Source organism: Lycorma delicatula, chromosome 1, assembly GCF_047948215.1.
Source record: "Lycorma delicatula isolate Av1 chromosome 1, ASM4794821v1, whole genome shotgun sequence".
Classification (NCBI taxonomy): Eukaryota; Metazoa; Arthropoda; class Insecta; order Hemiptera; family Fulgoridae; genus Lycorma; species Lycorma delicatula.
The window spans coordinates 359,111,264-359,134,436 of record NC_134455.1 but is presented as its reverse complement, the minus strand read 5'-3'; the positions used below and the strand labels follow the sequence as shown (position 1 = coordinate 359,134,436).

Here is a 23,173-nt window from a genome sequence, read left to right as displayed (position 1 = left end):
GAAATTGTAATTTTCAATTCAAACAATTAAAGAAAAATAAAACTGTCATTTAAAAAAATAAAACATTCATAATATATTGTACTTAACTAAAGTTCTAAATTATCTCCAGATTAATAGTATAAAATATTAATAATATTAACGTATAATATAAATAACAAGTTAATTAAAATCCCTGTAGGAATTAGTCCATACATGAATATTAAATGCTTTCATTTTTATCATTATATTTTTGTAAATTCATTACCTAAACTTATATATCAACACTATTTTAAACATAAAAGGGAAAATTGTAAAAAATTCATCACTTCAGAGATTTATTTTTTTATATATGATCCATATGTAAAACAAGATTATGGTAATGGGATTAAATACGATCATAGGTAATATGGTTCTGAAAAAACCCTTAAAATATGCAAATATTAGATAGTATCTCTGTGTGTTGATTGTTACTCATTAATACATTGTTATATTACTCTAAAGTTTATAATCTAAATCTTTCATTTAGAAAAAAAGCACATAAAATCAATCAGCTTCAGAATTAAATCTCTTTTTAAGATAATCTGAAAATACAAAACCACTAGTAAAAACTGAATTCAAAAAAAAATTAAAAGACATGAGGCAGCTGTCAAAAAAATTAATGATTTTACTAAAACTGCTGTCAGAAGAAATATGTGAAATTATTATTTTAATCACTTAATATAGCTGAAACTTTCTTTTCATTTTTTAAAATTAACAATTTTCCAGTTTATTATTAACATTTAAAAAATTATCATTTAATTAAACTATTTTTTATTCACTAAGAATCTAAAACAAGTGGAAATGCCAATAAAAAAAATCATAAAATTTTAATGACTCAATATTATATAAGAGAATCCTAATTAGGATAACAATTGTGGACTGAATTTTTAAGACAATATTTTCTAGGTAGATTGAAGGTATTTAAAAATTCATGAATGTGGACCACTGTTTTGGCTAGCTGTATGATTCTGCAGCACAACTACACAGAATAGGGAATCATAACCCTGTAGTTTAAAAAGAAATATTTGTACATGCAAGAGATTTCATTGTATGTAAAGTAGTTGTAATAAGTAAATGTAATGTGAATGTGATGAATATCACAGACTGTGTAATCTAATAGTAATCATCTTATTTTAAAAGAAATTTGGTGAGTACATCTATAACAAAAACACTGAAAGTGAATATATAAGTTATATCTCTAAGTAAGTCGTATTTAATGATTAAATTAATCAAAAAGGTTTAATGCAATCATAAGTTACAAGTAATCTAAGAAAGAATTGCATACAATAAATTTCTTTTACTAAAAATAATATAATGTGATTATAACAATTATTTTATTTTGCTATTTAAATTACCAGCCAGTTTTATTAATAAAATAATTATAACAATATATACATTTGTTTTTAGTATTATGTGGCTATTATCTTTTAATGACCTAATTTACATTTAAGTAAATGCATAGGTATTATACAATTAAGATCTTGAATATTTCACTGTTTCTGAACTTTTAAGTTTGCGACTTTGTAACTAAATATCTTAGTGACAAACCTTCATAATATATCTTCAAAAGTGTAATAAATAAATCTTATTCCCTGAAAGGGTGTATTACCAATATTGTGCAATTTAAATATATGTTATTTTGATAATTTTAGATTATAATTGCATTAAAAATATATGATACATAAGAAAAGAAAAATTAATTAATTTAAAAATTAATTTTAAAACTTTTATTGTTTTAATTATTCCATTTTGTTTATATATTTATTTTTTATATCATCCAGTGGTGACTATAATCTGTGTAAAGAATGAATAAAAACTACTTAATTCTTGGGGGAGTAGGATTTTTTCTACGGTACAAAACTATCATTCATAAATTAAATATTTTTTGTAAAATCTTTCTGTTAATCACAGATACTAATGCCATGTGATGTTTTCTTCATAAAACTTTGTGCCTTATAATACATAAGATACCAAGGCACCTTACATTCATAATGCATTTCCATGAACTTCAAAAAACCTTCTTGTCTCAGTTTTACTTCCTGAAATCATAGCTTTAGAGCTGTGCTGCAAGATGAAAAGTACGGTAATCAGTCAAAAATAGGGTAGCATTTCTCAACAGATTTCTTGATGTTTCAAAACCCAGGGACTTCAAAAACACAAAAAAGTGGCATGAAGTGTGAAAATGAAAAGTGTCACAAAGTGTGTTGGCATGTTTGAAGCTTTAAAAGATTTAATCTTTAAATGATTGTTAACAGTATTCATATTTCCTACAATGTATTAGATAGATGATTTGAAGGATTTCTTCGGTAGTTTAAAACCTGTTTATTCTCAATTATTTTGATCTCAAAATATTTTGTGTAATCCTAAAAACAATATTTATTCTTGACATGAAAAAAGGGAAGATTATTGGTTATGATATAATTTTCTTATAAAGTTCAACACATCCATGGCAATGAATCCAGTAAAGAAATAACTTATTTTTTGTACGAAGATGTTATTAGGTGAAATTTATTATGTAGTAAATATTTTCATATAACAATCAATATTTTTTTAATTTGTATTTTCAAAGGAGAGGAATTAGCCGCAACTACAAAACATTTGGCCTAGTATACCTCTCTTTTGCTGCGTAAGGAGGTTTCATACATGTTGGTAGTGTTAGCATTAAAATAAAATTTAAAACAACTTATAGCTGACAATCATATGAATAGAATATTTTTAATATATAATAATCCAGATGTTTTAAATTTTTACCAGATCAATATTAATCATACATATTTAATTATCACAAAATGTAATATTGCTGCTAGATTCTAGAGATTGATTTTAAAAATAATTATATAAAAATTACTCACTCTAACTCCTAAATCAAAATAACGTAAAGTAAATGTGTACTTTGCTTTGTGTGAGGCAATAAAAGAAACAGATAAAAAAGAGTGAACAAAACAACATTTGCAAATTATTATACACACAGATATGAAGAAACAATACTTAAAGTTCATCAAAGGAATACAAATTTAATTAAATACCATTGAAATCAATTTAAAAGTCTCCTTCATTCTGAAAATTTAATTAAGAATGTAAATGTAGTAGTTAAAAAAAAATAGATTTAACAAAAAAAGAGAAACATATTAATAGTAAACATACAATAAATATATAGATATACTAAATAATTATTATTAATCTGTTACTAATATTATTAATCTGTTACTAATATTATTAATCTATCATTCATATAAACGAAATAAATTCATAAAAATGAAGATTTAAAATGAGAAAATTACAATAAAAGATGTATGTTACATAAGATAAAGATTACTTACACTAAAATAATTTAACCCTCACGTATTCAGAAAAGCTCATACCAACCTGAAACAAGAAAAGACTGTTGATATTATATGAACAATATGAGTATATATATATATATATATATATATATATATACTTGTAGAACAGAATATGAAAAAAATATACATTAAATTATTGATAATTTATAAAACACTAGTAGACCCATCACAGCTTCGCCCATGCTATATGGTTACTTGCATTTCCCTTCGTGATCAGGTATGGTTAGGCAGTCAAGGCTCGCTTCACTTGTCCTTCCCACCTGACCAGAAGGCTCTGCACCCTGGGCGCTTCTGTATTCATTAAACTCATAAAAAAACTATAACTCAAAAAATTAAAATCAAAATAAAGGTATAAATAAATAACCTAAAACTTCTTTTACTTAATCTGAGCGCCACATAGAGGGTCCCTTTTTCACAAAAATATTTATTTTCATGTAACTAATATATATTCTGCATATGAGCCAAATCGGACCATAAATGCAATTTTTCCAAATATCTCAACCCCAGTGCCATTTTGTGGGTTCATTTTTTGCAGAGATAATTCTTTCCATGTAAGTAACATGTATTCTGAATATGAGACAAATCAGATCATAAATAAAATTTTTTGAAATATCTCGATGCCAGCACCACCTAACTGGTCCAAACGTATTCAGAAACCTTCCCTGGCATGCGTCCAACCATTCCCCAAAGTTTCATCGCTATCGGATGGACGGTTTAGGAAGGCATAAGAGACATACAGACAGACATTCATTTATATATAATAGATTACTATTAATTTGTAATAAAAAAATAAATAATAAATATATTACAATTGCATTTATGTTTTAATGATACATTTTACATAATCTTGTTATATCCATAAGAGAAATACAATAAAATTAGTGTTACTTTTTGTCTGACTCATGGTGGAGATGAGTGTTAGCTCATCTATTAGCCTGTTTTACCCATATCAAAATTAAATACACTGATAAGAGGCAATCCCTTTGTGGGTTGATTGTCTTTTTTATCTACTCTTCATAAACCTACATTTCTTCTTTCCTAAATAGGTAATATAGTGCCAGATACTGCCTTGTTTCTATGTTGATATTTACAACTAGCAGCTAGCAGAGAAGAATGTCACTTTTTATTGGGCTTAATAGATTTGCGAGTATGCCTTTGAGGACTTTCTGGAGATTTTTTTTTATCCAGGGATTATACAAAAAGCTAAATTAGTGTGTGAATGAGGTATCCATTGGATGAAGTTGAGCCTACCTTAATCAAATTTATTTAAATAACACACTCTAGTATACTATTATTACCAGTTTATTTATATGTTATTGTTCTAAACTAACTTTTGTTTTTATTACATTTTGTTAAAGTGTTGCTGGACATAGACTTCCACAAAGAATGGGAAATTATGTATATACTTCAACAAAATTTGCAGCTAAAATTATAACAGAAGGTCTACAATTAGAATTAGCAAATATGAAGTCAAAAATAAAAATTACGGTATATACTAAATTTTTATTATTCTATTTGTCTATATATTATACATATTACATTATTTTTATAACGAGTTTAATAAAAAAAAAAAAAAAAAAAAAAAAAAAAAAAAAATAGATACCTAATTAATCATTTTTATTTTTAATGGATACATAATAATTAAAAATTATTCAACCTTTTCTTAACAATAGAACTCTAAAATATGGAAAATTTAAATTTGGTGACCGATAATTTTTAATAATAATAGAATAAATACAATCTTTGTTATTATATTTTTGTTTCACGTTCCATTATGCAGACTGTAAACAAAATCAATCATACTATACTAGCATTTACAAGATAGGTATTAAAAATAATTAAAGGACTGAGTGAACTGATGTTCTTTGCAAAAACATAGAGTCAAGAGTATATTATTTTAACAACTGGGTAATTAAATAAAATATTTTTTGTTTTATGACTGTTTATCTAAAACCTTCTCTATTGAAGGTTTCCTTTTGATCCATAGATCATATTTAGTCAAAATTTTAATTAAGTTATAACTAAATTATTTATGTCAAAATATATTTTTGACCTAACCATTGGTGATGATATTAATTTAAAAATATGAACTTTTGTAACAACAAACTGAACTACAATTTATAATAATTTTTTTTTTAAATCATACATTAGAACATTTTCTTTCATCTTGGCGAATCAGCTGTTATTGCTGAAAGATATGTATATTAGGGAGATACATATTTAGCATGTGGTCGAAAAAGTATATTAGATTTGAATTATGTCTGTTCGTTTAGTAGTTTATTATTGTTTTGTGTTGGTGTGCTCCATAATGTTGAAGTGTGTTAAGAAGTGCTTCTTTTTGTTGTATTTGATATAATGGCTTTTCATATATTTGTATAATAACAAAGTTGTTAATGTTTGTGGATCTTTGCTTTGACTTTATGATATGATGAGTAAATGTTGAATCTATACTGCTACAGAGTACTTTTGGCTGTTCATTGTATCTTTGTTTAAAACTGCATCCATTTGACCAATGTTGAACATTATGCAGTTGGTAAAATTTAGTTTATTTATTTCAGAGCATTGAGTTTTTTGTGATTGTGCAGTAAATTATTTTGTTTTGTTTGTTGTTCTGAAGGCTATGAAGGCTACGTTATATACAGAATTTTAAAGTTAAGCTACTTACTTTCTCTAAGTCTTTGTTTATATATGTTAATATGACTTTTTTCTCTTTAAATTTGTTTTTATTTTTATCCATTTCATGTAGGAATGTGTGTGTGTGTGTGTGTGTGTGTGTGTGTGTGTGTGTGTGTGTGTGTGTGTGTGTGTGTGTGTGTATGTGTATGTATGTATGTGTGTGTGTGTGTGTGTGTGTGTGTGTGTGTGTGTGTGTGTGTGTGTGTGTGTGTGTGTGTGTGTGTGTGTGTGTGTGTGTGTGTGTGTGTCAAATTTTACTTATTAATCCTATTTCTCTTCAAATTTGTATCTATCCCTTTTCTGATTTCTTTTATTCATCTTACTTTTATTCATGTTACAATAAATATTATTCCAACCTATTCGAATCTCTGTGAATTTATTTGTATATATAATTATCATAAATTATTTTTTTATCAAAGCAAAGATTATAATTTTTAAAATCTCTTTTTATTATTTATAACAACAAACTTTACCGGAGTGAGAACAACAGTCAGTCATTGAAAAATATCACAGGAATGAGTTAAAAGGTAATGATGTAGTTTTAAAAAAAAAAAATTTTTAAACTTAGTTATGTTTGTCTTTTAAAAATTTTAGTTTCAATTAATTTACAATATGGAACATGATACATGGACAAAAATATATCAAACTTCTTTTTATCTTAGTAACCAATATTCATTTACCTAGTGAAAACTAAATAAAAATTTTTCTTTTGGTATTTTTTTCCAAGAATTTGTAAATAACCTGCATGTGATGTTAAGGCAAAAATAAAATCTGTAGTATAATCCAACCTAATATGTCAAGGAAACCTTTTTTATTACTCATTTACACTAATTTACTACAATTATTCTCCAAGAATTATAAGAAATAATGATTTTTAAATTATGTCAAATAATTTTTATTAGCAGAAGTGAAAAAAAAATACATTGAAGAAATAATATGATTGAGATTTTATTTATACAAATTTATGTTTACTTCTTTTTTTATATTATTCATTTATTTTTTTTTCTGAATTTCATTGTTTTAATGCTATATACTGTTGATGAATGAAGTAGTTTTAGTTGTTTATCATAAAACATGATTTGAAAGTGAAGAGGTTAAACAAGTAATTTATTTAAAATTACAATCATGGGAATTAAAAAATTTCTTTCAGTATTTGTTTAAAACTGTTAAAAGATTATTATGTAAAGCACTTATATAAATTTAACCATTAACAACTACATTTTCTCCATCTATGAATCATGAGACCTTGCCGATGGCAAGGGGGCTTGAGTGCTCAGTATTACAGAGTAGCTGGACCAAAGGTACAACCATATCACGTCGGTATCTGTTGAGAGTCAGACTAAGGAATGATTTCTGAAAGAGGGTAGCAGCTCCTTCAGTAGTTGTTAAGGGTATAGGTCAGGAGGACTTAAATGACCATATCAACATTACTCAATCTTCTGAGTACTGCACAGCTTAAAACAATTGAAAACTATGGCTGTTTTTTTTCCTAAGAAAATGTAGCTCTAAAAGATTTTCAAAGCTGTTCAAGAAACTATAGTTATATCAAAGATGGAGGCGCCTTCCTTGGAAAAATATTCTAAAGGTAAACTAGTCCCCTGTTTAGTACCATTTGGTAGTCCCCACCGTTCCAGTTGGGGACTACCGTTTCTAGGTGGGAAAATTAAAAAATAGCATTCTATGAATCGAAGCAGGAAATTTTAGAAGTCTAAAAGAGGTTGGTAGGTTAAAAAATTTAAAGAGAGAAATGGATAAGTTAAATGTAGATGTATAAATCAGATGATTTTAGAATAATTAACTCAGTTTTAAATAAAGGACAGGCAGGGGTAGGTTTCATAACCCACTGGGTTGGTCTAGTGGTGAATGTGTCTTCCCAAATCAGCTGATTTGGTAGTCGAGAATTCCACTGTTCAAGTCCTACTAAAGCCAGTTACTTTTATATGGATTTGAATACTAGATCATGGATACTGTATTCTTTAGTGGTTGGTTTCAATTAACCACACATCTTAAGAATGGTTGAACTGAGACTGTACAAGACTAAACTTCATTTACACTCATACATATCATCCTCATTCATCCTCTGAAGTAATACCTGAACGGTAATTCCTGGAGGCTAAACAGGAAAAAGAAAAAACAGAGTAGGTTTCATACAAGAAGATAGGGAAGGGAGTAAAGTATTTCAAAAAGCTTAAAAATAGAATCATTGTAATAAGGATAAAATCAAAACCTAAGCCGAAAACAATTGTCTACATGCCTACAAGTGTCCATAATGGTGAGGTAGAGTGTGTATATGAAGAAATTGACAAAGCAATTAAATACATAAAAGGAGATAAAAATTTAAAAATATTTGGAGATTGGAATGCAAGGATTGGAAAAGGCAAGGAAAAAAATATTGTGGGTGAATATGGGCTGGGCAAAAGGAATGAAAGAGGGGACCATTTTATTATTAAGTATAATTTAGTAATTGCTAATACCCAGTTTAAAAATCATAATAGAAGAATATACAGATGGAAAAAATACTGAGATCTGAATTTAATAGAGCATTAAAAGATTTTAATGGCAAAAAGACTCCTGGGATAGATGGGATACCTGCAGAATTACTGCACAGTGCAGCTGAGGAAGCAATAGGTACAAACTGGTGTGTAATATTTACGAAAAAGGGGAAGTTCCGTCAGATTTCAGAAAGAGTGTTATTGTCATGATACCTAAAATAGCAGGAGTACATTAATGTGAAGAATACAGAACAATTAGCTTAAATACTCATGCTTCAAAAATCTTAACTAGAATTCTGTACAGAAGAATTGAGAGGAGAGTAGAAGAAGTGTTAGGAGAAGACCAATTTGGTTTCAGGAAAAGTGTAGGAACAAGGGAAGCAATTTTAGACCTCAGATTAATAGTAGAAGGAAGATTAAAGAAAAGCAAACCAACAGACATGGCATTTATAGACATAGAAAAGGGATTCGATAACGTAGACTGGAATAAAATGTTCAGCATTTAAAAAAAATTAGGGTTCAAATACAGAGATAGAAGAACAATTGCTAACATTTACAGCAACCAAACTACAACAGTAATAATCGAAGAACATAAGAAAGAAGCTGTAATAAAAAAAGGGTGTCTGACAAGGATGTTTCCCTATCCCCATTACGTTTTAATCTTTACATAGAACTAGCAGTTAATGTTGTTAAAGAACAATTTAAATCTGGAATAACTGTGCAAGGTGAAAAGATAAAGATGCTATGATTTGCTGATGATATAGTAATTCTTGCTGAGAGTAAAAAAGATTTAGAAGAAACAATGAATAGCATGGATCCTACATAAGAACTACTGTATGAAAATAAACAAGAACAAAACAAAAGTGATGAAATATAGTATAAATAATGTAGATGGACCACTAAATATAAAAATAGGAAGAGAAAAGATGGAGGTAGAAGAATTTTCTTATTTAGGAAGTAGAATTACTAAAGATGCTTTCAGTCTGAAATACAATTTGCTTACATCAAAAATGAATTTAAACATCAGGAAAAAATTTTTGGAAGAATATGTTTGGAGCATAGCTTTATATGAAAGTGAAACTTGGACGATTGGAGTACCCGAGAAGAAAAGATTAGAAGCTTTGAAATGTTGTACTATAGGAAAATGTTAAAAGTTAGATGGTTGGATAAAGTGACAAATTCATTCAAATTGAATGAAGGCAAATTCATGAAGAAAGAAACATTTGGAAAAATGTAGCTAAAAGAAGAGACATACTTATAGGCCACATCTTATGGCACCCTGGAATGGCTTTGATATTGAAAAGACAGGTAGATAGGAAAAATTGTCCAGGCAGGCAACATTTGGAATATGTAAAACAAATTGTTAGGGATGCAAGATGTACGAGGTATACTGAAATTAAACAACTCTCACTAGATAGGGAATTTTGGAGAGCTGCATCAAACCAGTCAAATTACTGAAGACAAAAAAAAACTACATTTTAACTTTGTAGATATTTTGTTATTTTAAGTATATTAGTAGTTAAATTTGCCATCCTAAAATCAGCTGATTATTGATGTCAAGTTTTCTAAGATACGATTCCTTATAAAGTAGTTGCTTTTGTACAGATTTGAATGCTAAATTGTGGATCCTTGTATTCTTTGGTAGTAGAGTTTCAATTAATCACCTGATTAGATCCATTACATCCCCATTTAAATCCAGTTAGAATCAGATGAATCCAATTCATCATGGACGCCATTCATCATGGATCCAATTAGATCCATTACATCCCCAGGAGTGACAACATCACTCCTGATCACTCACATCAACAGTACCAGTACATTTACACTTGCATAGCACTCCATCTATAGCTATGACAGGCCTGGCAAGCTGGTAGCAGTAATTATATTTGCCTAGACAGACACACACACCCATACCCATTAGTAGCAACCATCTAAAAGTAGTGGAATGAGATAATTTTGAAAATTACACTATAATAACAATATGTTATTTATATGTTACTTCACAGGATCTACATGTATGTTATACTAAAATTTCATTGTCTGAAAATCAATTTTTTTTTTTTTTTAATTTTATCTTTAATATTGATATAGATGTTATTTATATCATTTAAAAACTTTTTCAATGCTATTTGTTAAGTTATAAATTGATCTGAAACAACTATACCTTGTTTTAATGAAGCTAGTTGAATATTTTTTAAAATAATTAACATTAATATTTGTGTATATTTTTGTACATTAAAAATTCTTACGTAAATCACATCTACTGTAAAAATGTAGTTTTTTCTTTCTTTTTCATTTAAAATCTATTTTATAAATAAAAACACAACAGAATAAAACCATTAAATTTTTGTAGTAAAATATGAAAACTATTTTTCAGAAAATTATTTTATTACCTTCTCAGTAAATTTTTTTAATTCTTTTTTTTTGAGATTAATTACTGGTATATTTTGGCTGGGTAAAGATATTAATTAATAATTCAATATTTTTAGTAGGAAGGGAGAGAAAGGGAAGTTAAAACTGGTTGGGAGACATGATTTAATTTCAATTACTGTCAGATTTTTATTGATTTTTTCCTATATGCAGCCCTTGACAAATAATTAATGTATCCAGCTTGAACAGTTTAAGCATATATGTCCTGAAATGGTTAAATGGATGGATGTATTGTAATTAATTTAACAGATCTTTCTTTAATAAGAATTAATCTTTTTTTTTAAGTTGATATTCAGTTTTTAAAGCCAGTATTTTGGCTTTGAATCAACCCAATTTTCTGACAATTACTTCCTTGAGTTGTATTTCTGTTTATATACTTATACCATTCATTATTAAAATAATAATCAAAATTATGTGATTACAACATTTTACACAATGTAAAGTAACTTAAAAGAGAGAATATTTGGTCAGATATTTCAAACTAGTTTTGCACATAGAAAAATTTTAGTATAATAAACTTGTACATTTTAACCTCTGTTTACAAGTAATTTAGAATTGTACAGTTTTTAAGTAATTACCCTGAACATTTTTGATCATAGTTGATCTGATGAAATTTGTTATTTTTGTTGTGAGCTGATATGTAAAAAAATCAATATAATTTCTACACCTTACTTTCTCCATTTCGTTTTATTAAAAGAAATTCTCAGCTATCTGATTTTTTTTGTTCTAATTTGTCTTCCTTTAGAATTTTTAGCCTGAAATTTCCTCTAGTTCAGTTTGTCCATCTTGGATACCCTGTCATGATACCTTCATTTTTCTGATTCTTTCAAAGTTTTCTTTTCTCTTGAACTTCTCTTATCACCAGTTTTCTCAAAATTTCTTTTAATTTGTACCATTTTTTTCTTTGTTATTATAATGTTAATGCCTCTATCGTTTAAATTTTCAGTTTTCCTGTTTTAAAAATTTCATTATCATAGAAAATAGATAAATAAATAAAATATGCATATATGTATGAACAAAATTTATCAGAAAACATTCTACTTCTGCAAGCATATAAACAAATCAATGTATGTTCATCAATGTATGCTTAATGAAAATCTAAAGCACCTTACTGTTAAAATAAGAAAATATTCCAGAAATGAATGTTTAACAAAATTAGATTTATTAAAATGTATATAAACCCAATTGAATTATACCTATATTTTATTTTATGATAAGCTACTTTCATATATTATCTTTAAATTTCAGCAAAAGTAAACAAGCTCATTATCTACAGTCAGTTCTTCATTTTTATTTATCCCACAAGAGAGGAATCCGTTTTAAAAAACCGTTCAGAAACAGTCACTTTTACTCTTGACATAATTGTAGGTTTTTTCTAATAAATGGTATTTTTAGCTAAGCCCTTTCTATTATTATTTTTTAATTAATCATTAAGGATTAATTAAAATAATAAAACTCAGAAGTTCATAAAAAAACGGAATTTTTTAACATTTAAAACACTTTTTGGTAAACTTGTCAATAAACTATTAATGTTTTTTTTTTGTCTTCAGTCATTTGACTGGTTTGATGCAGCTCTCCAAGACTCCCTATCTAGTGCTAGTTTAATTTCAGTATACCCTCTACATCCTACATCCCTAACAATTTGTTTTACATATTAATGTACATAAATATATTTTTTGGGAATGAAAAAGCTTTTTGCTTGATACTACCTATCAACAACTGTTAATAATCGACCAAAAACATATTTGACTGAACAATATTCAATTGTGTTTAGAATAACTTAAGCGCGATTCTGGTGAGTTTTGATGGCTTATAACAGTAGATGAAACATGAATTCAGCATTATTAGCCAGTGACCAAATAGCAGATTAATTAATGGGTGTGCACCAAAGAAAGCATAATGATTCCATCACAGCTATGGGTTTTTGAGATTCTCAAGATATAGTACTCATAGAATACTACAAAAAAAAAGGCAGGACCATCACCAGGTAGTATTTCAGTCTCTACTGGACCAAGTGAAGGAAACTGTTAAGGCTAAATGTCGACATTCGACAAAAAAAAGTGCTCTTTCACCTTGATAATGCAACTGCACACAAATCTTGAGTTATTACCTCCAAACTCCATGATATACGCTTCAAAGAGCTTCTACATGCTCTGAATTCATCTGATTTGGCTTCCAGTTTTATTTTATCTTCCTAAACTTAAGAAATGGTCAAAACCTTTTGGTAGAAGTGATAAATGAACTTATCAATGGCCTTGTGATCAAAGTTGAGACACTCGCTTATTTTTTCTGAGTTGGGCAAATTGCATTATAATGAGGGATTAAAAACTTAGACCAAGTGTATTGAATTGCAAGATTAAGAAAGATTAAACATTGAGAAATAAAAAAAAAAATTCTGAATAATCTTGTGTTTCCTTTGTCAGGTCATGAACTTTACAAACTGCCCTTTTATATTGGTATTACTATTAATGTAAAATAATATAAATTTATATAGATATATATGAAATATGCCACCTTATGCTACAACATTATCCAGTGCTTTGCAACAGGTTCTTTATACAAAATGTAAGAATGTTAACATTGCTGCAATTATAATCATATTATTTTTTCAATCACTAACTAGTGATGAATCAATCTAATATAGAAAGAATTCTCCAAACCAGTGTCTAATAAATATTAATGTGTTGCTTTTTCTCCAATCAATTTTCCAGCTGCTGCCGAGTCTGGTTGTGTGTGTGTGTGTGTGTGTGTGTGTGTGTGTGTGTGTGTGTGTGTGTGTGTGTGTGTGTGTGTATGTACATGTGTGCGCATGAGTGTGTTCAGACAAAGGCTATTACTTCTACCAGCTTGTCAGGGCTGATATAACTACGTGTATTTATATATATATATATATATATACGAGGTGTGTGAGAAAAGTAATGAGATTGTTAACACTGCGAGCGATCTGGCAACGCTGTGTCTACCGGTCTGTGATAGACCGGTTTGTTCATCGCTTCCACATGCTCAGAACGAGTTTCAACTCCGGTCAGCCAACACATTATTTTTGACAGCACCATCAGTGAAATTGTGTTTTTGTTGTGTGTTACGGAAATGGAGCATCGGAATTTAGAGCCACGTTGTACAGTCAAGTTTTGTATTAAACTTGGTAAATCCGCTAGTGTAACCTTTGAAACGTAGAAACTGGCCTAGGGGGAACATTGCTTATCAAGAGCACAAGTTTTCCGCTGGCATAAATCATTTTTGGAAGGACGAAAACACATTGAAGATCAACCTCGCCCAGGGAGACCTTCAACTTCAAAATCTGACGAAAATGTTGAGCATGTGAGGGTTATTGTGAGATCAAACCGTCGTTTAACAATAAGGATGATGAGTGAACAGTTAAATTTAAACACTTTCACTGTACATCAAATTTTGACAGACGATTTGGACATGGAAAAGGTTTGTGCGAAATTGGTGCCGAAAAACCTCACAACGGAACAGAAGGACAATCAAAGAAACGTTTGCGTTGATCTTCTTGAGAGGATTGACAATGAACAAGAATTCTTCAATCGTGTGATCACAGGTGATGAATCCTGGATATTTGAGTACTACCCTGAAATAAAGTGGCAAAGCGAAGAGTGGCACACTCCGTCATCTCCTCGACCAAAAAAAATGTCGAAGGTGAGCAAATCAAAGATCAAACCATGCTGATTTGGTTTTTTGACAGTATGGATATCGTGCATAAAGAATTTGTTCCTCCAGGACAAATTGTCAACCAAGTGTTTACAAAGGTGTCCTTGAAAGCCTCAGGTAAAGAGTGATTCGTGTGAGACCAGACATTGCAGACAAGTGGATGCTTCATCATGACACTGCCCCATGTCACACGGCCATTTCCATCAGGGAATTTTTGACCTCAAAACGCATTCCTACGGTTCCTCATCCCCCCCCCCCCCCCATTAACCTGATTTGAGTCCTTGGGACTTTTTCGTTTTCCCGAAATTGAAACGTGTCTTAAAAGAACGTCATTTTGGAACTCTGGAGAACATTCAATAGACTGTAACCGACCATTTAAAAGCCCTACCAGTTGAAGCCTTCCAACGCTGCTACCAGAATTGGGAACGACTCCGCCGGTGTATAGCGGCCCAAGGAAACTACTTTGAAGGGGATAATATTGTTGTATTAAAAAAATAAAACTGGTAAGTAAGAAGTCAGTCTCATTACTTTTCTCACACACCTCGTATGTATATATATATATATATATATATATAAATAGATATATTATTAAATATTAATATGAATACGTAATTTTATAATTGTATAATGTAAAAATTCATGTTTTGTTAGAATATCAAAATACCAGATTAGTTTTATTGGAAAAGATTCAACCAGAAAACTCTCTATAAAAGAAAAATACTTTAAAGAGTGTGTGAAATTTTTTAAAATGCTGAACAAATTTTAACACTGTTACTTTCTCAAACCATTGAAACTTTATTCCACTCAATAAAATAGTTTAGAGTTATAGAGTTGTAACTGCTAGTACTTTACACATTCACAGCTGCTAAAGCAATATGCCACATTTTTGTGTCATTCTACTATTAAAAACTGAGTTTGTATAGACAATTTCTGAGAAATGAACATAATCTGTGCATAATGATTTAAAAATTGTTAATATTATTAAATGAATGCTTTAGCTATGTAATTACATAGTTATTTCTTTTCTTGATAGTTATTATTATAAACTTCATAATATTGTATTTTATATGTTTGATAATTTAATTGCCAAAATTAATTTATAAATTTTTATCATTTATTTGTTATATAATCTTCTCTTAAAAAACTATATATATGTATATAAAAGCAATTTAAAATTTTTTTGTAAAATCTTTTTAATATATATATATATCTTTTTTACAGAATCTTAGTCCAGGAGTTGTGGATACTGAAATATTTGATGTAGGTGGCTGGGGATGTGGATTTTCTGAACAACCAAAACTTAGTCCATCAGAAGTAGCAGACGCTGTTATTTATGCGTTATCTACTACACCAGATGTCCAGGTAATAAAGGTCTATCTCTGTAAACATCATTATGTGGATTTTTTTCAATAGACAGAAAATAAAAATAGTTATCATTATTTAGATTTTGTAGTTAATTACTTATCAGTTGTTTAAAAATGTTAATCTGTGTTCTGCAAGGCACAGGTTCAAATTTCATTAAAATTGTAATTACTTTTTAACTAATTTATAAGGAGTCAATAAACAGTTACATGGTTGTCTTTTTGTATGAAAGGTTAACAGAGTGAGGTACAACTGTATTTTTTTAGATTTTAAACATATTTAACTTTTTTTTATGTTAAACCTAGAATGGGTTAATAATAAATGAAATGATGAATTTAAATAATTCTAGGAAAAAGAAAAGTTTGTGGCTAAATCTTTAAAAAAAATCATTGGTTATATCCATATAATAAATTGCAATGGTTGATAATCTGATTGTAGGAGGAAGTGTAGGTGGTAAAACCTGCCAAGGAAAGTAAGGATTAAAATATGTAAAAGAGATTATTAATGACTGGTTAAAAAACCAATTTAGATTGAGAAAAAAAGAAAAAATATATTAAAACAACAAAAAATGTAGAAAAGGATAGTACAAGCATTGTAAAGAATTACTGAATAATTGTATTTAGTAATGTGATTTTTAATTTAGTGATATGTGTAGAGCACATATCACTTATGATCAGCCAGATTTGTTTGTTTGTGAGGTAATGACACCAGAAAATACAAAACAATCATTTTAAACTAGTAACCATTATAGTTTTAAAATGTTTTTGTTATGTCTGTTAATTTTAACAATAAATAATAATATAAAATAAATAATAATTATTAATAAAATTAATAATAAATAATTTTAACAATAATATATATATATATATATATTATTATTATTATTATTATTGTTATTATTATTATTATTATTATTGAAAGGTGACAGTAAAAATAGGATTCATATACAAAAACTATATTGCAATTATTTAACAGTTTTTACTGGGGTAAATTTTTGTCGACCCTTGTGGTAGTCACAGCCACCCAAAAACATCTCAGATGAATCCTACTCGGGATTATCAAATTTTGTTCATTGTAAAATATTAAAATCATATTTATCCATAACACACTAGCTGTGGGCACTGTTACATTTGTCCTATATAAGCATTTATGTTGAGATTATTCTCCCCTTGATTTTCCTGTGAAGGTAAAGTCCTAGGAAATTGGTAAAACAGGTAAGATTAACTGTCATTTTAGTGTGATTCCGGATATGATCAGTGAGGTTAGAGGCTTAACAAGAAAGACATTAATATAGCTCATAATATTGCTAAATAAAACAAATATTTCTATCAATGACTGACAAATAGTGTTAGAAGAGGACAGTTGTCATATATTGCACTACTGGAAACATGAAAAATGGGTAATGGGGTATTGTAGTGCATGAAAATTTCATGCATAAAAAAATAACACAACCATTGTGTAAAAACTTCAAGCTTATATGGTAAATTAATAGTAAAAAAAAAAAAAATATGAATACAAGATTTTATTTTGTCTTACTATTGACAGTTTGAATACAACCTCTCTTTCTCATGATTTACTAACCATTGCTGAAAATGGTTATTTTTAATATTACACAAGATAATTTAATCCAAATACCATTCACTGTTTTCCTTGCAGTCTCAATCCAATCCCTCATATTATTATGTCAATAACTTTATTTAACATCTGAAGTGGAGTGCACTATGACACAATTATTCAAATCCAGTTATAAGAAATGACCTTTAATGGATTTAAAATGGTACTTTGCCAGACTGTATAACAGCTTATCAGCAATAATAGTAATTAAATATTCACCTCAAGTGATATATTTCAAGTATATTAGGGTAAAAGGAGAATTTAATGATATTTTATATTTGGGTATAAGCTTAGTTGTACTGTGTTGTTTCATTTATTCTCATCTCTTAGATTGATTACTAGTAATTTACTATGCCATTAAAACATTATGACTTTAAATTCAGTTTAAATGTTAAATAGTGTAACAAAACTGCATGATATGGTTGAAATTCAAAAATTGAGTACTGGCCAGTTTTAAATAGTACATTAAAAATGTTATGATTGAAAGGAAAATAGGGTATGGTGTACTAACATTTTAAAAACAAGTGAAAGTAATCCTTGAAGCTAATGGTTTAATGATGTTCACAAAGAGGAATGGGTGATTCTGACTGAGCTATTTCATTTCACAGCTAATGGTTTAGAAAGGTGTGATGGGAGCGTGTCAAGACTAATCACCTTACAGTCCCTCTGATAAAGGTATCTCTATCTATTGCATGTGGCTGGACTGAATAGTCATTTATCAAATCATATATTTTGTATTAAATATCATTTAATATTTCCTCTTTCAATTCTATGTATATAATTACTTGAAAACTAAAATGTGATAAAACTTTTCCAGGTAATAAAAATGTTTTCATCATTATTAAATCATTTAATAATTCTACCTAAACAATATCATGTTACAGTATGTGTGAGTATTTACAATGTTCGCAGGTTTTTTTGGATAGATTAGTAATAAATAAAAAAAAAAAAAATATTTATCATTACATCACATTTTCTTTTAAGTCTATTTTATTACACTGTTATGTTATTTACACTGTTTGATGTACACATAACAATTGGTAATTTTAGTTCTATAGTAGAACATATATTTAGCTTATTATTTGTTACAATATATTTTTTTCTAAATAAGTTCACATTTTGATATTTTCACTCTTGTCACATTTTTGAAACTTAACTGTTCATTTCCAAAAAAATTACATTTAACTTCAATTGGTTGGTTGAGATTTGCAGTGATCATGTAATACCAACACCTACTCAGACATAATATTAATATTAGATATAAATATTATTTCCACAAAAAACTTGTTAGGCCAAATAGGTACAAAATTAAATTTTGTCAACTTTTGACAGCATGAGCATAACAGATTATTTGATCAGAATTAAAAAAAAAAAAATTTATTTTCAAGTTTCAAGTATATTAGTTATTTTCATTAAATGTTTTTGTAAAATTAATAAATTGCGAAAAAATTTAATCACTAATCAAGAAAGAGCTTTTTGATTTAAAACAAGTTTTTAAAAAATTGTATTCTATGCTCTTTGTTTTTCTAATTTTGTTTTTAAATTGGGAAATAAATAAAATATCTTTTAGTAAATTTTAAGTAAAAGAAAAATAGAATTTTAAATTATTATTAAGTTTTCTAGCACATCTAATTGAAATCAGTATTACTGTTGTTGCATAAAGAGCAAAAAATTAACTTTTAAAAATGATGCAAGATGAAGTAGAACCAGTTTTTAAACACTAAGACATAAAAGAACATATTGTGAAGAATTTATACATAAAAATTAATTTTATCTTACAGTTTACAATAGTAATCAGTTTTACAAATATAATTATCTAACTGAAAGGAATCTCAGCTAGCAAGGAGATACAAACTTCTTTAACTTCACTGAAGTTTTCATGTGTTCTTCAGTATAGATATATTTTTATTTCACAAAAGGAACCTAAGTATCTATTTGATAGGTATCTATTTAATACCTATTTCAAATGGAGCTCAAACTTTTGATATCAGACATTTTATTTTGCTTCTAAACTTGACATTTAAAAAAAGAAAATGTGTATTTAACACACTTTGTTGTAGTAATTTACATACAGATTTTTTAAAATAGAATTATTTTTTTATCAGCATATAACCTGGAGTCGCTAAAGAAAGTCGCCTTTTTTGTTTTGCCTTTCAAACCAAAATCATTGTAAGCTATTTTTTAACCAAATTGTGTATGCCATTCTTTGCAGGGATACTGCAAGAATTTGCTAATTCGTAAATTTTTCTGCTAATATTAATTCTAGAACACACATAAGCTTCCAGTACAGCAACTTTTTCCTTGATCTAGTAAACCATTTTAGAAGAACACTACTGCAAGGAATGAAACTATACTGAACTGAATCATGAACAGTTTAAAACTGATAACAGTAGTAACATACATGACAAGTAGTAATGCTAGTAGTAGCAGTGGAGATACTAGAATTAAAGATTTCACTCAAATAACTGCAGTTTGAACCAGTTTAGTTTGGTTTAGTTGCTCACTCTGTACAATAGTAAATATAAAAATAACCTTAAATAACTGATTTTATTTGTTACAAAATATTATATTAATAATTTGGTGCCTAGATCTTGTACTAATACAATATTTTTTTACTGAATGGTTACTTTAGATCAACTTGATCATCTGCATATTAAAGATGAATTAGTATTTTGGCTTTTTTATAACTGTAAGCTAAATCTTTCAGAAGCTCTAAAATTAAGTTAGATTAATTCTTAACAAACTGTTTAATTTTTTATTCTATACTATTATATTATAGTTAGTAAATTGACCCTTTTGTCTCCTTTTGTTTCACACTTATCTTCTAAAGTTAGATTTTTATAACATAAATGTAATAAACAAAGATGCAGCCAAATTTTTTAAAATTAAATGTGATATTCACAATGAAATATGTCTTGATTGTTAACTTAAGTTACTTAATTTGTAGGGTAATAAAATTAGAGAGAACAATAAAGTAAATTTTTAACACATTTAATGAAGAATTATATGTTAATGTTTTAACATAAAAACTAACAAAAATTTGTCAGTTGCTGTTTTGTGGGTGACTAAGATTGTCATAGTTCTAATAAATTTAGATGTTTTTGACATATTTGTGGTCGCAGTTTTAGAACTAAATATTTTGTTTTCTGTAGGTTACTTTTTAGCCCCTGTATTGTTAATTAAAATACATTTATTTGTGTTAGTTTCTGTTTATATATAGGAAATTATACTTCTATATATAAACTTTCACAATAAGTAAAGATTTTCATTTCTATTTAAATTATTGTGTAAAAACATAAAATAAGCGTAATGATAAATTAAAAAAATTAAGCCTTTTCCAGGGCAAAACATTAATATTTTTGCTGTAAATGTAATAAAAAAAATAACAAATAAATATGCAGGTCTAGAAATAAATCTTTTACTCATGCTTTACTATAATTAAAATGAATGTTTTGATTTTTTCAGTTAACATTTTATTGTTTATATATTTAACAAATGATGATAAAATAGAAAAATTGATGATAACTGAAGGAAGGTTAAGTACAGAACCTAACTACTGAACGAAATATAAGTACGTATTAAAGTAACTCAATTTCAGTACTTTAAAGGCTCAAAAATCATCTACGACTCCACTATCAAATCTGATAAAATTTTAATGTTAATATTAATATGTTGCAACAATCAGCACCTTTTAAATCAATCACTTAAAATTACTGCATTAAAAAAATGATTCAATTAATTAAAATTTGTTTGTGAATTAATTTTTTTTTATTTTAGATTGCAGAATTAACTATCCGGCCAAATGGTGAAGGCTGGTAAAAAGAAAATTAGCTGGTCTCTCGACTGTACATATATGAAAACTGAACTCTACGTAACAATTGATTGATTATAAATGCTGTTTCATTGTAGTTTACACCCTATTAAGTGTTAAATTAAATACTGTTATTTAGACTTAAAGTTTTGTGTGCATTTCATTAATTATGTGTGCAACTTAATAAAAAATATTCTATTTTTTAATAGTTCTATGTCTCATTATTGATAAATCTATTTTATATTTATTCCACTTAGTTTTATAAATCATGAAATTGGATCATATCTCAATTTTAGTTAATAAATCTATAATACTTTGAACCGGTCATCTTCTATCAGCTTATACTTTCAGAATTTAACAAAAATTTTGATTTCTCCTTTTATTTCATTTTTCAGATTCCATCACCATTAATTCTGTATAATCTGTTTTTAAAAAGTCTTCCTTGAAGCCTTTCCTGGAGTTTACTTTATTCTGCTATTTTTTCTTGACTTCAGTAGTTCATTTATACTGTTAAGATATTGTAACATAAGCATTCACAACTACGTTTTTACCAGACCTTTTTTTGTAGTAACTTTTTTACTTCTCATATATAATTAAATGGATATTTTCAATGTAAATAGGACACTGTGGAGGTAAGTAGTGTGGGACCAACTTATTCTAATTTGTTAAAGTATTATTATTATTATTGTTTCCAATCTCGATCTCATAACGGTTTCAATCATAATTAGAATAGCTAAGCCATAATTGGTTAAATGATTGTTTAGAAACTGTCTGACATTTCTAAATGTTTTTAACACTATGGCTTTCTGGATTGTAGTATGGGTGTTTTCTAAAATTTCAGTTTATTTAGGTAGACTTTAAAGTTTCTTGTAGTGATTCCTGTTGCAGATATAACTATTGATATTATAGTGACTTGATTTTGTTTCCAGATCTTCATTATTTCTTCCTTTAAGCATATATATATATATATATATATATTTTTTGAAATTTTGTCATCTTCATTTTGCTGCAGGTTGGAGTCATTGAGTATAGATACTTTTATGAAATAGGTGTTTTTATTATTCTTATCAATTAGAATAATGTCCAGTCTACTGCCAGTAACAATTTTGTTGGTGAGTAGTGTCCTGCCCCAGTATAGTTTTACTGTTTTTAGTATTAATTCTGGGGATCATTTTTAGTATGGAGTTTCTGTTGTAATTTTTCACAATTTGGTGGTGAATAATATTTGAAGTTATATCATGCCTTTTTGTGTATTGTGTGCCTGCCAGTAATTTACATAATGGTTTATTGTTTGGTTTAATGTTGACTGGATTGTGGAGTCACTGAGGATGTCCTTCTGGTAATTTCTTGTGAAGATGACTTCTTCCTGAATTGCTAGTAGAAATCCTTTTGTTTCAGGAAAAAGTTCTCCTCTTTGTAGCCATTTGTAGGATAGTTCTGAGTCTGTGTGGTTATTGAATGATGTTCTTATGTTTACCATGTAGCGCCTTTTCTGACCATCTCCGTAGTTTTTCTGTGTGGTTGGTTGGTCCAATCTCTATATAAGTGTTGGTTGGTTATGAGGTAATGTGGTTATTTTAATGTTGATCCAGTCTGCGTGGTGGTTGGTCTTCATTTTCATTGTGTAGATTGGCTAGATTAAGTGGGGTGAGACCTTTATCTGCTTAGACTATTGCTTGATAAGATCTATTAGTTTTATTTAAAAAATATTTTTTGAGCTTATGTATTTGGTTGTTGTGCAGAGTATGAAGATC

The 23,173-nt window shown here is 28.0% G+C and overlaps 1 protein-coding gene across 1 annotated transcript in view; it reads left to right on the top strand.

Moving 5' to 3' along the window:
- The window catches only part of LOC142318425 (dehydrogenase/reductase SDR family member 11-like), a 50,663-nt gene extending 29,038 nt beyond the window's left edge, over nucleotides 1-21,625 (top strand). The window contains exons 4-6 of the mRNA XM_075355011.1: nucleotides 4,721-4,850; nucleotides 15,854-15,994; nucleotides 21,386-21,625. Coding sequence (XP_075211126.1) covers nucleotides 4,721-4,850; nucleotides 15,854-15,994; nucleotides 21,386-21,427 — 313 coding nt within the window. The 3' untranslated portion in view covers nucleotides 21,428-21,625. The remainder of the gene's footprint in view (nucleotides 1-4,720; nucleotides 4,851-15,853; nucleotides 15,995-21,385) is intronic.
- Nucleotides 21,626-23,173: the final 1,548 nt, after the last annotated feature.